General features: G+C 35.8%; 1 protein-coding gene across 19 annotated transcripts in view; it reads right to left on the bottom strand.

The window, feature by feature from the left end:
* The window catches only part of Ncor1 (nuclear receptor corepressor 1), a 152,723-nt gene that overhangs the window by 88,088 nt on the left and 46,301 nt on the right, over nucleotides 1–18,334 (bottom strand). For 13 of the 19 annotated variants that reach the window (XM_063242447.1, XM_063242441.1, XM_063242453.1 and 10 more), the window contains 7 exons: nucleotides 13,028–13,141; nucleotides 8,013–8,069; nucleotides 7,012–7,064; nucleotides 6,649–6,675; nucleotides 4,545–4,611; nucleotides 1,955–2,127; nucleotides 1,016–1,106 (listed from right to left, as the gene is read on the bottom strand). In XM_063242447.1, coding sequence (XP_063098517.1) covers nucleotides 1,016–1,106; nucleotides 1,955–2,127; nucleotides 4,545–4,611; nucleotides 6,649–6,675; nucleotides 7,012–7,064; nucleotides 8,013–8,069; nucleotides 13,028–13,141 — 582 coding nt within the window. Of the gene's footprint in view, nucleotides 1–1,015; nucleotides 1,107–1,954; nucleotides 2,128–4,544; nucleotides 4,612–6,644; nucleotides 6,676–7,011; nucleotides 7,065–8,012; nucleotides 8,070–13,027; nucleotides 13,142–18,334 lie in introns of those variants that run through there. The other 6 variants (XM_063242449.1, XM_063242451.1, XM_063242459.1 and 3 more) reach the window with 2 other exon arrangements.

Genomic DNA, 18,334 nt, shown 5'->3' with positions numbered 1-18,334 from the left:
ATTCAAGAAGATGACATTCAAGGTGATCATATATAATTACTGAACACAAATAAATGTAGATAAACTAACCAGATACCAATTAGTTCTGTTGTGGGAAAGTAATGTTGGGCTGGATTATTTATAAATTATTTTAAAAATGTATCTTCTGTGTAAAAATTAGTGAAATGGCATTTTTGTTCAGCAGAATGAACCTCCTCTGCATTTGGTTTTCATATCCATACACTTGTTCGCTTGCCCCTTCACTTACGTTACCACCATGCCTGCAACTACCTGACCTGCATACAGATGACTTAGTTCTAACTTTCCAGTTCAACTCTCTCCCAATTGTGTGGCTAAAAAACAGACTTTAAACAACATGAGGCCATCTACGAAGTTGCTTCGGAACTTTAGAAACTAGTACCACCAGCTCAGTGCTTGAACCTGAAAGCCAGGAAGTCTCTTTCCATTCCTTTTCCCATGCCACACTCCATCCATCTGGTCCACTCTGCCTTCTACTACTGTGTCCTATTAATCAGGACCTGCTTGTCCGTCTCTGCTACCCTACCACTCCTGCCCTGATGTGTATCTAGTTGAGGCGGGAAGGGGTTGAGGATTGATCCTGGGGCCTTTGCACTGTGGTGCATCACCTGGAACTTTTTATTTTAATACAGAGTTTTGCTAAGCTGCCCAAGGTGGACTTGAGCTTGCCATCCTCCTGCCTCAGGCTTCCAGAGTGCTGGGACTGTAAGCATGTACCACCGTGCTGAACCTGGATCCTCATTTTTTAATCGTAACAGTCTTCTCATCTCTCTCCAGGTTTTTCTGCTGCAAAAGGCATCTTTGTGAAATGCCAGTATCATCACCAGATTGCCTTGTTTAAAATTCTTCAACGATTTGGTTACAGTCTTTGGAATAATTCAAAACCCAACACCTAAAATTCCCTCTTTTATATACAAGTAAACCCTGGATTTAAAAGACTGAACACTTTAATAATAAGTTTTTAATTAACTTGAATTAAATCAGTTTATTTTCTTACCTCCTGTTCAGAGAGACCATCAATAATTTCAGAAATCTCATGCTCACTCCTAGCAATGGTTGCTGAAAGACCAGCTCCTCTTTGCCCAACTCTAAATATGAAGGATAAATCATAACTATATTTAAAGATCTTTGATAAAGAAGACAGACCAATTAAATTACGACAGATTATTTTTTGAACAGGATTTTTTTAACCAAGTGAAAGTCAGAGAAGAAACCTTAAATATTATATTGAGTAAATACTTTTAAGTTAAATGCTTATGCTAAAACTGAGATTTCAAGGTTACATGTCCAAGTTCAAATGATAGAACTAATTATGGAAAAGTCCTAGAAAAACAGTTATTGATGCCATGTCCCTGTGTTAACAATCTGTTGTCAGTATCTAGAGAATTGGATAGCAGCCTTAGAAAAAGAAATTAAACACTTTAAAAACAAGCGAAATCTCATAAAATCCAGTATACCTCATAAAATCTTAATTGTAAATAAAGGGGCTTTTATATGAAATAATGAAGAAGAAAAATAAAACTTTTAAGACATTTGCAAAACATTTGTTCACTAAAAGTAAAAATGAATCACAAACTACCATACCTACCAAAAGCAAAAAAACTCTTAATAGGCAAATCAATTCAGTGCTTTTGATTTTGAAGCTAATTACTAAGGGACAATCCAGTCTATTCATTTCTACAAATGATTTTTTTTTTGAAGAACTGAAAAATTAATTTCAAAACATTCACTTATAGTTTGATTCAACTCAATGATTACACATAATATTAAATTTATGAAGATACACTCTTTACTGGTTGATAATGAAACTCCATATTCAATTTAAAAGTTCTTTGTAAATTTTTCTATTGATCAAATTCAGGAAATAATGAATATTGGGAAACAAAAGTGTGATTTCAAGGAAACCATCACAATTATCAAACATCAAACTACTTACCGCTGAAATCTTTCTTGCTGTTCTCTTTGTTTTCGAATTTCTGGAAACTGCTTTTCATAGTACTCCCTTGTTTTGCTTTCTTTAGCTTTCCTTCGGGGATTATTTTCTATTCTGTCCACTTTTTTCTCCCATGCCTCCATGAGCTGATCATAACGTTGGCAGATTTTTTGTTCCTATTAAATACCCGCAGCAAATTAATAACTAAACTCTGTGACTCTGAAAAACCTAATGCTTTTTAAATTTTATTTCTTAAGGTTAAGTTGGAAGGGCATTTGACCTATGGCTTAACTGTGAATGAAAAGCAGTTCTTGGTCTGAAAGAGGAGAAGGAATAGGGGCTGGGGACTTAGCTCAGCGGCATAAGCACCTGCCTTGCAAGCAGGCAGTCGTGAGCTCGATCCCCGGTACAGATAAAAAGGAAAAAGACAAAAAAAAAAAAAAAGAGAGAAGGAAAGCTGCTTCCTAATCAAAATCAACAAAAAGACATATTTTGCCTTGAATTTTTAGTAAATTTTTGGAATAAACAATTAAGTGATAACTCATTACTGTTAGTTGACAAACTATTCTCATTTTTCTGATAACATGTCTTCATTAAGCCAAAGAGGGGAGGGATTAGAAAGTTCATAATCAGTCCAATCACCCAAAGGCAACCATAGGAGTATTTAGTTGTTTATCCTTCCACTCTATTAGAGAAAATACGCACATTTAACTGTTCTTCTATTGTTGGAGGTTCTGGATGCTGCAGTTTTTGTTACTATAAGTAAATGCTATAACAATCACTTTTGACAGGGTTAAAAAGGCAGAAAATCACTGTACTTTACATAAAAAAGAAATCCAGTGAAATACATGAAATCAATAATTAATGCATGTAGATAAATTATGATTCCATTTTTTAAACAAAAAAGAAGAACTTTTCATTATAGATACATACTTGGGTACAAATTTGATAATACATGGATAGAGAAAAGCAAGGAAGGACTCAGGAAAACTTGTCAACATCCATCAACTCAAGAAAAAGGAACTGGAAAAGATACTTGTTCCTCACACTCAGATCGTGACCCCTTTTGGGTCACTTTTTCCCAACTCCTGCATCCCTTCTGAGTTTTTCACCTTTTTCCATCCTTACTGCTACACCTCCTTAATCCAGGCCAACATCATCATTCATCACAGTTGAAACAGCAGAGGCTTATTAAGGTTCTCCCTTGTATTCTTGATGTGTGGTTAGAGATAAATTCTTAAAATACAAACCTGAGTATTTTACCTCCTATGTTTACCAATTTAAAAGGCACCATCAGTATCTGATTCGAAATCTCCTAGGTGACCTCCAAGACAGTGTAGGACCCAGCCCTGCCTTCCCTTAGCAGATGCATTTCGCGCTCCACCCTCCAGCTCAGTCCAAGCTACAGCCAAGCCATACTCCAGCTCACTTCCTTTGTTCTCTCTGCTTGCACACGTTTGCAGAGAATTAGTTTTCTGTGTATGTCCCTTTGGTTCGTAGCTGCATTAGATGTCCCTGTTACAGCATGCTCTCACAGTTACGTTGTGTGTGACAAATGCATGATCACAATAGTGTACTTGCCGGCTGACTCATCTCTTAAGGTATAAACTATATGGCTATTTTACTGATCTTTATAGAATACACGAGCCAGAGTACACATCCCATATTAAACAGACCAGTAAACACAACTGTATAATGACTCACTAATCTGTGAAAACAGTCTATGTTCCTGTGTTTACATAACTAGAGAGCTAATTTAGCAAGCACCAGCAATTAAACTACAATGACTGGACAGGGGAAAAATATATGAGCTAATTTCTTAATATTTATATGTTCTCAGCAATACAAAAGTTGAGAACCGGTAATTTAAGATAATATCTAAAAGAGTAAACTGTCAAATTAGAACATTATAAATTTCACACAAATAGAACTTGCTAACTCTTGAGCTTTACAACTTATTAAACTGTAACGTCATTAAACGTAAAGTACAGTTTATTTTTGTGGATTTTATGTTTTGCTTCCTAAACATCTAAATGTAAACGTATCAAGTTTGTCTATAAAATTAGTATGCTCATATTATAAAAATAAGAATACAGACATTGTATTTTCTGAATCTCAACTTTTATGATTATAACCACAAAAATTTTGGCCAACAAATAATATAATTAAACATAAGAAACTATTTTAATTCGAGAAGGCCAAACTATAGCTGACCCAGTTTCTCATAAGAAACAGCAATGTCTAACTGGAGGAACTAAACCTTACCCACATTCTTTTGAAACTTAAGAAATTAAATAAGCATACTTCTACTTTTCTTTACTGTCTTTTAAGCTACTCACCATTTCCTTTATTTTTGGCTACATCAAAATATTATACACAGATGACCAATGAAATTAATTTGATGATATTAAATGTAATAATCAAATATTACTATAATTTGATTCATATTTAAGTTACATGTACAGTTACTTTCTAAATCAGCATTTATTTTCAATGTCATCAAGAACCATTTTCATTAGTGGGAAAGTGAATGCCTAAATGAGCATGAATGGGAAAGCTGTACAAATTTCAGTTAACAAGGATAGGACCTCACCCTTTGTTTTCTTGCATGATTTCTTCTTTTAAAAAATAAAATGAGTTTTTTCCTCATCACCTGGTTTCTAGAAGAGAAAAATATGGTTGCATGACATTAAGAAAAAGCACAATGTAATGATGTATTCACTTTTGTTTTCCAGAGACACTGTAAAACAGGCAAAAATCACTTAAGAATCTCTGATGAAAAGTAACCCTAATTTTTTCACTCTGCAAAATTTGTAATTCTTACAGTAATTAGAGTTGACTAAAATCCCTCCCATTCTACAGGAATATAACAGTTAATTTTTAATTAATACATTCAATTATAGGTCATATATTATTTTCAAATTTTAACTGCACAGACATTGCTTCTTGATAAGGAGTCTGGTGATATCAACATCTTTTTGCATATTCTTAGAGGAAGGGAGGTAGAAGAGAAGGAAAAGCTTTTTTAGGTACCTCCCTACGTAAGGTTAAAGGCTGATCTCCCTCCTATGAGGAGACCATACACCAACACACTTAGAGATAGGTGACTAGTGTTTTATGCAGAAGATTTTCTTCCATCACAGGAATGATACAATCCACCCTAAGAAGCAATGTGACATGATAGAAAGATTTTTCCTATATCTTAAGTTTCACTTTTTAAATCGGAAGCATTGTGACCTTCAGAAACAATGACATGCAGGTTCAGATACAAATATTTATACCCCACCTACTTCCAGAAAAGGTTTCAAGCAGATTATTCAAATATAAATACAAAGCCAAGGCAAGTAGAAGTAATTTTTTGGATTATCTGCCACTCGGGACTAACAGTGACACTGGCTCCACTCAAATAAGCATGTACAATCAGGAGCTGGGTATATGAAAAAGTAGCCAAGAGATGCAAAGAATTATTAAAAGGTACATTTGGTATTTCATCCAGCGCAAATGATGCTGATGAATGAAAGGTTACTGCACAATTCACAGGGATGCATGCAGCTGGGAAGTTATTTCACAAGGCAGTGTACAGTGGGGGCATTTCCACATCTTCAGTTTTCTCTAGTTATAACTAGATACTACTCAAAAGCAAATAACAATTAACAAATACAATTTTAAATGCTTCCTGAGAATTTAAATGCGGTCAGCCAGTCAGTAACCCACTTCAGGACACTGTGATTAGCAATCAACAGGCAACGTGAATAACATGAACTAAATCAAGACAGAGCTGCTCTCTAGCTTACAGTGAGGGAGAGAAAACAAAGCACAAATATAAACTAAAGCTTTGTAGGAAAAAGTCATTAAAAGCCAACTAGCTTTATCTGCTATTCTCCATTTTAAAAATGTTAAAATAGCTAAACATTTCCAAAACAAAGATATATTTTGAGTTTACCTAATCTACTTCAAGGATTATAAAGACCACAGCACCATCTCATAGAAAATTCTTAAGTATATGACTGTTACTATGAACCACTTACTTAACAAAAGTTAAAATTATTAAAATTTTATGTTTTTCATGCATACTACCATGCAAATTATGTTTGCCACCAGTTCTGCAAAGTAGTCAACTATTGTACACACTCAGAAATTTTAAAAAAGAAAAAATATGTATAAACAGCAATGTGTTCATTAGTAACTATACTAGTAATTATAATGCTCTGGTTATACTTAACAAATACATATAACGTAAAAAAAAAAAAAAACAAAAACACATTTTTGTCACAGAGAATAAGTCACCTAAAATGCTCTTAAAGTATGATAATTAAAGAAAGTAGGATATCTACCTAGCTTCCTTTCTTACTTCAATCAGATCAAGAAATTAGATATTCTTTTCACTTATTTTCTTATTCCAAGATCTGTATCCATAAAAGCCTGGTACTAGGATGAGCAAGGCTAAGCAAACTACATTCTGGAGCAGCCTCCTCACCCACATGAGGTGACGGAGGGCTTCCAGGCACCAGGACATTAAATGGCAGAAGGATCTACAAATACCGTCATTAGCAAGAGTCATGGAAGGGATTTCCCTAGAATAGGATTTTGAATAATGATAAAATGATCCGTGGCACTTCTACTTTGCAATGGCAGATGTGGCTTGGTAGGGGACGGTGTCATCACTAGTCTTAAATGAAAAAGCTTCATTATCTTACTTCATCATGCGCCTTGCAGGTACTCCACTGAAAAAAAGACAAAACAGGAGGCAAAAAATTCAAGCCTCAAGGTAAGCCATTTCAATCTTAAGTATCCACCTTTCTTTTTTTACTAGCAGATTATAAAACCAGCTAGTTTTATGCAATAATTTATTTCTTTTTTTTTTTGCCTCGGAAACTCAAAGCTGTTACCCCAACCCCCAAGAAGCCAGTGAAAGATAACATATAGTAAAACAACAGCAATTACACAAATCTAAAACACACCTACGCTATGTTATAATAATGTCAGCAGATAACAAAAATGATCTCTTTATAGAATATATGGTTTTAAACTGAAGAAGTCCAAAGATGATAAACACTTACGTCTTGATGTTCTCATGGTACACCTTGGTATCCGATGGCTGGTTATAGAGTGGCTATAAAATAAATCAAACAATAATGTATAAAATGTACCTATACCTACAAAGAGACAAAGAAGCCTAGATTTTAAAGCCTAGATTCTATAATAAGCCAAGATTCTATACTATAGCATGCCCTCCAAAACCTCCTGACTTCTAGATTCTCTAAATAACCTCATCTTCTAAAAATGTCACGTTTAAAAAAAAAAAAAAAAAAAAAAAACTCTTAGCCAGGTGTGGTGCCACACATCTGTAATCCTAGCACTTGGGAGGCTACAACAGGAGCACCCCCGAGTTCAAGGCCAGCCTGCATTACACAGTGAGACCCTCTCTCAAACAAACAAGCAAAACTTATAAACTCAATGTATTCTATGACAAAATGTCTATTTATAGATTTTTTTTTTTGGTACTGGGGATCGAACTCACGACCTCGAGTTTGCCAGGCAGGTGCTTGTGCCACTGAGCTAAATCCCCAGCCTATTTATAGATTTTTAATTCCAAAAACAATGGAAAGTTCAGCAAAGCCATTATGCTAATAATGATTCAAAGAGTTTCTTTATTTTCTTGTCTTTATTTTTGTGGGGTTGGGGATTGAACTCAGGATCTTTACACTGATCTACATGCCCAGATTTTTTTGGGGGGGGGGGGGGAGACAAGGTCTTGTTGAATTGCTTTGGCTGTCCTCCAACTTGTGATCTTCCACATTACCTTCCCAGAGTACTCAGACTGCAGGCAAGGCAAGTGCCAGCACACCCCGCTGAGTGACCTAGAGTGACTGACTGTTTAGGCAAAAACATGCTCAGGATGATGCTCCTTCAAAAGTAACAAAACTCATTCATCATCATTGAAAACTTCTTGCCCATCTGTGTACACCCACTTCATCCTAAACCATATCTCACTTTCTCACAAGAAAAGTTACTACAAAAACTAAAGCACTAAAAATGAAAAAAGATACTTCTTACTCACCAGTTCAACTTTTGGGCCAAGACCTTCAAAAATTTTATGCGCTTCTTCTGCTTTTTTCTAGAGATAAAGACATTATTGTACAGTGTAATTAAAAATTACATTACTTAAAGAGAAAATAATCACCTGTTTCAAGATACTGACCTAAAACTAACCTACAGGGCTAGGATTTAGCTCAGCGGCATAAGCCCCTGCCTGAGAAGCATGCGGTCATGAGTTCAATCTCTGGTACAAAAATAAATAAATAAATAAATAAAACTAAACCACAGCTGACCTTAGCCTTATTTTCAAGTATTCTTTTATATAATTGGATGAAATATTCTAATTTTCATTTCTTTCCTCACTAAATTTAGTCAAAGTTTAACATCTACAGAGAAAGCAGTATCTTAAGAATTGGCTAGTTGTTAAAAGTAAACATATTAAGAAACTAGAGAGGCAATAAAGACATTAGAAACAAATCCCCCTGCTAGGCATGGTGATACAAACTTGTAGTCCCAGCCCTCGGGAGGCCAAGGCAGGAGGATTGCAGCAAGTTTGAGGCCAGCCTGGGCTATACAGTGAGTTCAAGGCCAGCCTGAACTGCATAGCAAGACCTTGTCTCGAAGAAAAGAGAACAGAAGGGAAGGGTAAGAAAGGGAAACGAAGGGAAGGGAAGGGAAGAGAAGGGAAAGAGAGAGACGAGAGGGGCGAGAGAAGCAAATCCCCTAAACATTCTGCATAACTTTCATTAATATTATTTTTTAAATTTTTTTTATTTTAAGGAGATTAAGACAAAAGAGGACATAAAGCAGATCAGAACAATGTAATCAACACAATACTTCACCACAAGACAACCTATAATTAACAGTAGCTACCATTAATGTTATTTTTAATAGAAATTTTAAAATATTAAATACCATAAAATGGCCAATCTTTATACTACAGGACAGCAAAGTGATCTCTGAAAAGCATGAGCTTGTTTTCAATTGAACAAAGGAAATATCTACTTTGAGTACTCAAAGTACTCAGTAGAAAGTAAATATCAAGTAATATATTTAATTTGCCACTTTCTAACATAAAATAATCTACATCAGTGGCAATGAACCTGTGGCACATGTGCTACCTCAGACTGTTTGTCATTCAAAGGTCCAAAAATTGGCTATCACTGATCCACACCGGGGTGCATATGAAAACAATTAATGTACTAACAAAAAAATGTGAAACAAAAAGCCTCAGAGACATAATATTTGAACTATCTGCATAGACACAAAAGACAAACTAGACTACCTGAAAGCAGGAACAGCAGTGTAGGGATAAAGGTACCAACATTTTCAAGAGAACATTCAAAACCTGTTCTGGTAGGGCATTAGGGAAACAGTTTCAAGGCAAAGCCAGTTATACAGACATGTAAACACTGATAAAAAGTTTGGACTGTCCTTAGAAAGTAGAAAATTATCAAGTTTTTGGTTTGAGAATCATGTAATGGGTGCAAGATCGGTTAGAAAAAAAATATTTAGGACTAAAGGAAACAGAATCATTTACTGTGAGAGATAAAACATTACTTAAACTAATGGCAAAAAAGTAACTGACCAGACAGTACTTACGAGACAGGACTGAGTTCTCTAGGGACTCAATGTACGCAAGTGACTAAGGGACTGGCCTGGATGACTGGAGCAGCGGGCGCTAAACACGCGCAATCTACTCCTTCTCTGCTCTGGCTGTCACACCCTTTGAAATCACCCAGTCAAAACACAAGCAAGCTTTTTTGAAAACTACTACATTCCAACAACAACCTTTCTATATGTATTTTTATTCTGCAATCAAAGCACTTACAAATATTTTTGGAAGCTTCAATTGAGAAGAAAAATGCAAAATAGAACTGTTAAAAATAGCCCATGAAATTAGTCTGTTTATAAAGACTACACAAACTCTGGAGTTTATGATGGAAGTTAACGTTTGTGTAAGGAGCTTTAAATTAGTCTCTCTCATGCATTTGCCTTATCCCCACTACCTTGTAAGTAAAAAAATGACTTCTTATACATCATAGTGGTAGCTACCTCTAAAGTGGTGCTCAATTCTAACCTGTGTAGAATGCTGCTACACAAGGAATAAAAAGAGATGTGCTCTCATCGTTACCCTGCCACTCCTTGCCTACGGTGTCAAAACAGGTAAGGCTGTTAATTTTGAAAAGCTACAGAGACCCAGGTGGTGGTACATGTCAGTAAATCCTAGCACTCTGGGAGGTTGAGGGAGGAGGATGAGAAGTGTGAGTCCAGCTAGATGACTTAGAGACTCCATCTCAAACTTAAAGAGGGGCTCAATCCCCAATACTAGAAAAATAGCAAAAGCTACAGAGGCAGTGGAGGCCTTGCCAAAGACAGCACAGTAAGGCAAGAGGAGTACTAGAGTGAGAGTGGGAAAGCCTGTCTTCGAGGCCCAGCCGAGCTCTGCTGTGCCCTCCAGGAGCCCCTGCAATGACTCTAGAACAGCAGAAGGACTCCTGCAGCAAGTGACTAGCCGTGGGTACCTTACGGGAAGCATATGAAAGAAAAGATGATTTCCACAGTCACTGAGCTAAAGACATTCTTCAGTGTTAGAAGGTAGCCAATACTAAGATTTCACACTTGCATTTCTTTAAAGAATGAAGAACAACCAAGAGGTAAATGCTAAAACAAAAAGAGGGCTGACAAGAGTTTTTAAATTTTGCTGACGGGCATTAAGAAACATGTACTATGCTATCTAATGAAAATAACTGTAAGGGGCTGGGGATTTAGCCCAGCGGCTCAAGTGCCTGCCTCACAAGCATGAGGTTGTGAGTTTGAAACTAAATCTTTTATCAGCTCTTACTCAAAAGTTTTTTAGTCCTCACGTGCCAATAAAGCAACCACAGAATTAATGAATATTGGAATTGGTTTTGTTTTATTATGTTTAGTTTCTGTTTTAGCTTTTCTGAGACATGGTCTCACTATGCAGCTCAGGCTAGGCTCAAACTAATAGCAATCCTCCTGCCTCAGGCTTTGAGTGCTGGGATCACAAGCATGTGTTACCACACCCAGATGAACTGTTTAAACCTGAAGGCAAGGCTTCATTTTAAAACTCGTTCAAAAATATAAAAGCAGAAAAACTAAAACAAACAAACATACAAAACTCTCATTCAGCAAGGCATGGTGGTGCATGCCTATAATCCTAGCACCAGGGGAGTTGAGGCAGGAGGAGCTCTGTGAGTTAGAGGCCACCCTAGGATACATAATTGAGTTCAAGCTCAGCCTGCACTATACGGTGAGATTCTGTCTCAAAAGATAAAACAAACAAAAATCCTCATTCAATAAATATCCGATTTATTTGAAAATTAACTCATCTTTTAAGAAGTCAGCACTTTATATAACAAAAAAATTACTGATTTCCATTTTTATTGACTAACATCAATTTACTTATCTCTGAAGTCACGAAGAGCCCAGAAGCCAGCAGCCCATAAAAGTGTCTTGCAATTTCAAGCAGTTTTTCTTAAAAATCAGATTTCACATGAAACTCCTTAATTTTTGGCTTCTGTTAATCAAAGGGTAATTGTCTCTTTAGGCCAGATTCCCTTTCTATAAATGGCACTTGCTTGCCTACTGCCCTCCACTATCACTGGATTTTATATTGATTATTCTGAATTTAGTCCCACTAAACTAGACTAACCTAGACCCACTCTGACATCATCCCAGAAAAATTATTAATGTGACCATTTTCCCCTGCCTGTGACACTTAAATGTGTAAGTATTACATAGGTGATGACTAGACTCTCTATACATAATATATGGACAATAATACATATGTACATCTGAATCCAAGTGGATTCCTGTAAATGTTAAATTACTAATTCACAGTTGCTTTCCTTTTTCTTTTTCCTCTTCAGTGTATGGAGCCCACAGTCTTGCACATACTAGGAAATTCTTTTCACAGAGCTACATCCTAGAACAGTTGTTTTTTAAAGGCCAATTTCCTTTAAAATCTGGCTACTAGAATATTAAAACCTATGTACGTAAAACAAATTGATGAGTCAACTCACGATAAAGCAAATAATATGCAACAACAATCCCAGCTCTGACCCTAAGCATTAGTTGAGAAGTCTGTCTTCTCAGACAGTATTTAAACCTATTAATACATTTTGGATTGTGGACTTCTGGAAGCCTGCTATTGAAGCAGCTCTGATTTTTTTTTTTTTTTTTTTAATATTGAGGTAAAGTAAGTTTCTCTTTAACTGCTAGTATCTGGGCCAGGTTTTGACCAAAAACTAATCTTGTCATTACCAAAATGATACACAAAATTGAAGTCAGGTTTTCCTAAATTCATGAATATTTTAATTAAGAATATGAAGGGAGAGATTTTTTTTTTTTTTCCTTTTCCTTTTTATCGGTACCAGGGATCGAAATCACGACTGCCTGCTTACAAGGCAGGCGCTCATGCCGCTGAGCTAAATCCCCAGCCCCTGGGAGAGATTATTTTAATAAAAATAAAAACTGCAAGCCAGGCATGGTGGCACAGGCCTATAACCCCAGCACTCAGAAGGCTGAGGCAAGTTTGAGGCCAGCCTGGGCCACACAGTGAGTTGAAGGCCAGCTTGAACCACAGAACAACACACTGTTTTAAATGAACAAACAAACCAAGAAAGTCTACCAAGAAAGAGGTCACAGTCTATCTTGAAGTTCAACCGTAACCTGTCTATCAATCCTGAAGCTGGTAACAGAGCTCACTTCTACTTCAAATAACATATCTCTATAGATATGTTGTCAGGATTGGTATTAAATCCTTCTCAAGAAGTAAAAATCTACAGAATGGCTAACTTGTATGATGTACCACTAAATTTGCTTCTCGGTATTTATGTATCAGGAGATTGAGCTGCAAAAAGTCTACTTGTTTAAATAACATCTATACAATATAAAACATAAAACAGAAACCAGGTTTTCATATAATTACAATGGAGTATATTCAAAATTACAGAAGGCAGTGTCAGATGGGTTTAAAGGTCCATGATATCAGAGAAGGCACAAGCTTACCCGATTTTCATCATAAATAATTTGGACAATGCTGCGGTGTTTCTGCTCCACAGGAGGAGGGGATACAGGCTTCTCTGGCTCAGGAGGTTTAGCTGCTTCTTCTTCAAGCTGTTGCTAAGAGACCCAGAAAGGAAGAGTCAGATATCTGCTGCACATCGCCCCACCAGTAATTAATCACCAGAGATAACACACACAAAATGCTTGCCGGTTCCGTAAGGAAACCATTTCATCTACAAGGGTCTCATAAACCCAAGGGCTTAAAGAAAAACAATCAGATTTGAATAGTATCTAAATTCCGTAAGTCACTCAAAGACACATAACTAAGGGGAAACGTCCATATTTTAAGTAAAAATTTAAAGTAAAACAGTAAGAAAAATCAAGTTTAATACCTCCATCACAATGACCTCTGGTGGCACCGGAATAATACTACTGTACATAGTATATGTTAAGGTCTTGTGGGAACAATATGGTAGAAAAGAGCTGGAGGGCTAGCTCTTAACACAACACCCCGGCACCCCAACTCCCAACCTTATCTTACAGCAAGCACTCCAGTCTTTGCTTACAAAGCAGGAGTCTCTCTGTACTGAGCCTTAGGGTCATTCTTTATGTGAGTCTAGGACCCTTCTGGGTCCTTGCCTCAATCCTAAGCAAGTATCTACCACTCATGTGAAGTAGTGACAACAGATAAAAGCCTATCAAATAGTTTTAAAAGATACAAAGTACATTATAATGATAAATGCTCACTAAACATCACGTCATTATTAGTCAAGTAAGCAGGGAGTTGTTTGCTTTGCCCTCTAAGTGTATTTCACCACCTAATCGTGCTTGGAACCTAGCTGAGCTAAGTCCCTTGCCTAAAATGATAAAAAAGAACATCAGGTAAAGATAGGTGAAGTCTAGAAGAAAAAAATTATCTGCACTACCAAATAACACTGATAGTCAAAGCTTTTACTCCTGTTAAGTCAAATCACACTCAAATGAAAAGATGCAAATATTCCAAGAGAGTAGCTTATAAGAACATTTCCACTTTGGAACTGGAAATACTTAGATCTTGTAATCTTTTATAAACAAAAAGGAAATCCTTGAAATTCTGGTATCATTTTTACGGGAACAGATTCCTCAGTCATGCTCTTTCTTGCTTGCGTGGAGAACTTCCTTTTAGAATCCCCATTGAGAATTAAACTATCTTCAGGAAAAAAAAAAAAAATCACATTTCATTCTTACTACCTACCTAGGATTAAATCATCACTGAAAGGCAAAAAAAAAAAAAAAAAAAGCAAATAAACACAGAAACAAAAGCCCCCCACAACTATTTGTTTTTGTTTTGTCTTTTTGCAATAGGGTTTCACTATGCAATTCAGGCTGGCCTTGAACTCACTTTGTAGTCTGGCCTTGAACTCACAGCAATCTGCTGACTCAGCCTCTCGAGTACTGAGATTACAGGCAAGTGCCACCATGTCCCCCCTGTTAACCTGTTTCTATCCAGCTATAACATGCTCTTTCTTCACTCCAGCTGTCTTTTATACCTATCCCTCAATGTAATTTGGTTTCTGTACATATCATAATGGCCACATATTTCATTACTGATAATTAGTACACTGCATCCCATACTGGTCACATAATGTATTTATTATCACTAATTATAATGTTATTGAGTATTTACTATGTTATATACATAACGCAACATATTGAGAGAAATTAGCAAAAATCAGACCGACAAAAAAATAACAGAATTGTCAGATATATGATTAAAATGTAGTATGATTCAATAAAGTACTCAAAAAATGATTGGGTAGACTTGCAAAAGAGCCAAATAGAAATTCGAGACATAATTACTAAAACTGAAGATAGTGTGCTCATAAAAATATTTTTTAAAAGACAACCAACAAACACAGATGATAAGAATTATTACAATTTATATCTCCAGGGTTTTCGTTTAAAAAAAAAAATAAAATAAAGGGGCTGAAGGGAAAGGTATATCTCAGTTACACGGTATTTCCCCAGATTCGATTCCCAGCACTGGAAGGGTGATGATAATGTCCTGGAACTGATGAAAAACTTTTAACCATCACACTAAGAAGCTCAATAAACTTACGCTGGACACATTTAAAAACAAATACCCACACCCCAGTGCTTCAGAGTTGAAATAACAAACCTAAAGAAAAAGAAGATACTGGAAGCAGCAGAGAGAAAATTCAGATTATCCACAAAAGAATAAACATTAGACAAAGAGCTGATATCTTAAAAATGGAAATCTGCTGGGAGGCTGAGGTAGAAGGATCACAAGTTTAATCTGGTCACAGGCAACAACAGCAAAATCTTGTCTCAAATAAAATAATTTTTAAAGGAGGGTGAGACGGTACTGGGGATACAGCTCAATGCAAAGGTTCCGAATTCAGTCCTCGGTATTGGAAAGGTGTAGGGGTGGGCAGGGTGCGAGAAGACGAAAGCGTCCTAAGATGAAACAGCTGCATACCCCAAAAGTATCTCTCAATCATTAGACAGTATTTTCATCATAAAAACCAAACAAATACTACTTTTGTTAACTATCAGACCTGCACAAAGGAAATTCTCAAGAATATTCATACTCAGAAATATGTTTCCCCAGATAGAACATCTGAGCGTGGAGAAGAAATGATGAACAATTAAGATAACAAATACATAGATAAACCTACAAAGTCACTGACTACATGAAATAACAATGTCACTGTCAATTCACTAAAACAAGTATGAACTATGTAACTATCAGCAGAAGAGCTGGGAAGAGAAACAGACACAATAAAAAGCACTACTATAGAAACAATATTTATTATAAATGACTGTCATAGTAGGTTAAAAACCAAAATTTTCAAAATTATAAAAATATCTTATGTTCTAGCCACAATAACATTAGGAATCAAGCCACAAAAATAACCCAAGTAATTAAACACATAGAAATGTTTCAAAGCACCACGAATACTGTGATTAAAAAAGAAATCATAATAAAGTTTTACAACTAAAAAGGAGTAGGATATGCCTAGAGTATAAAGAAACAGGGAAAGGGGGAAAAGCTACAAAATTAATGTATTCAATACCCAATTTAAAATGTCATAAAAAAGATATGGTGACACACACTAGCACTCAAGGAGACAGAAGGACTGCTCTGAATTCGAGGCCAACCCGGGCTACACAGTGAATTCAATGTCAGCCTGCAATGTAAAGCGACTGTCTCAAAAAACAAAAACAAAAAAATGTTATAAAAGAGCAGAATTCAAACAAAGCAAGGAAAAAGCAAAAATATATTAAAAGGTACAATGATATTCCCAAAAATGAAATTAAAAAAAAAAAACACTTCCAGGAGAAATAAAACCTGAATCATCACACTGAGAGGTGAAGCTAGAGCACTTGGCCTACGTGGGTGAGGTCCTGGGCTCAATAAAAAAGGGACCCAGTCTCAAAATGAAAAGTAATTTTTTAAAAAACCAAAATGCCAAGAATGGTGGCGCACAACTATAATACCAGCGCTCCAGAGGCTGAGGCAGGAGGACTTTGTAGCCTGCACTACAAAGTGAGACCCTGTCCCAACAAAACAAAACAAAACAAAACAAAACAGGACTAGCTTGATGTGACAGCCCTACTGTATCACTGTCCCTCAAAACAGTCAACAATCGAGTCTCTCAAAAACAAAAAAAAGAAAAAAGAAAAAAAAAATATCCACTAGGCCCATCTAACTTTACCAGTGCTTAAATTCTGTCAATTTTTGACTAGTTCAGGATTTAGAAATAGTATAACAGTACATTAACATGACCAATTACCAAAACCACTTAAGAATAGTATACGAAAATATTATAAACTGAACTCCATAAACATTTTTAAAAAGAATCCAAATACCTATTTTTATTTATTTATTTTAAATATATATTTTAAAATAAGCCCAACAGATAATGTATCAAAACTAGGTTGCTTAAACCTAGGAATATGCAGGTGATTTAAAAGTATAACAAGATAGCTCATTTTAAGAGACTTAAAGGAGAAAAACTATATAATCATCAAAATATGTCAAAAAAATACGTATTTTTAAAAAAATAAGCATTTGTCTGGCATGCCTGTAATCCCACTACTCAAGAGACTGGCGCAAGAGCACCAAAAGTTTGAAGCCTGCTTGGACCATACAGTGAAACCAAAATAAATAGATACATAAATAAATTTTTAAAATAAAAGCACTTGAGCTGGGGATTTAGCTCAGTGGCACAAGCGCCTGTGGGGCAAGCGTGAGGTCTTGGCACTAAAAAAAAAAAAAAAAGCATTTGATAAAATTTAACATTTCTTCATGATTAAGATCTTTGCAACATCATAAATAAATGGGAACTAAACTGAGTGTATAATCAGTGGCTAAATATAAAAAAAAATTCCTATAGAAGACAAGAAACAATAATGACCATTTTCAGTGTGTTACTAGTCTTAATCAGAACAAGGCAACAGAAAAGTAAATCAATGGAATAAAAACCAAAAACAAAATTCTAATTTTTTAAAACTATTGATATGACCATTGCATATGCGAAAACCCAAAAGAATCTACAAATAAGCCATTAGCATCAAAACAATAATTTAGGGGCTGGCGATTTAGCTCAGCGGCATAAGTGCCTGCCTTGCAAGCAGGCAGTCATGAGTTCGATCCCTGGTACCGATAAAAACGAAAAAGACAAAAAAAAAAAAAAAAACAACCCAATAATTTAAAGGAATCTGTTGGTCAATATAAAAAAGTCAAATGCAACAGTTAGGAATATGTCATTTTAAAAAACATATTATAAACAAGAGCATACAAAATATAAAGTACTGAAGGCTGAATCTAACACACTCCATGTAAAGTATTAATGGACAAAAGTTAGACCATGAAACATTTCTAAAGAAATGGACAGAGAGGGGCTGGGGATTTAGCTCAGCGGCATAAGCGCCTGCCTTTAAAGCAGGCAGTCGTGAGTTAGATCCCCGGTACCGATAAAAAGGAAAAAGATTAAAAAAAAAAAGAAATGGACAGAGAAGGACCAGGGATTTAGCTCAGTGGTGTAAGTGCCTGCCTGGCAAGCACCAAGGTCATGAGTTCAATTCCTGATACCAGAAGAAAAATATAAGCAATTGAGCTAAATCCCCAGCTCAAATGCTCATATTTTTAAAAGAAAAAGAAAAAAAAATGGACAGATACTACCATATTTATACAATGGAAGATTCAACAGTATAAAGATATTGTTCCCCTCAAATTAATTTCTACATTTTACATGATTCCAATTAAAATTCCAGAAAGATTTTCCAGGCAACCAAACAACATGA

The sequence above is a fragment of the Cavia porcellus genome, unplaced genomic scaffold (assembly GCF_034190915.1).
Source record: "Cavia porcellus strain 051 isolate PalLab524CR breed Dunkin Hartley unplaced genomic scaffold, mCavPor4.1 scaffold_32, whole genome shotgun sequence".
NCBI lineage: Eukaryota > Metazoa > Chordata > Mammalia > Rodentia > Caviidae > Cavia > Cavia porcellus.
Note: the sequence above shows the minus strand (reverse complement) of the source record. Positions and strands in the feature narration are given on the sequence as shown.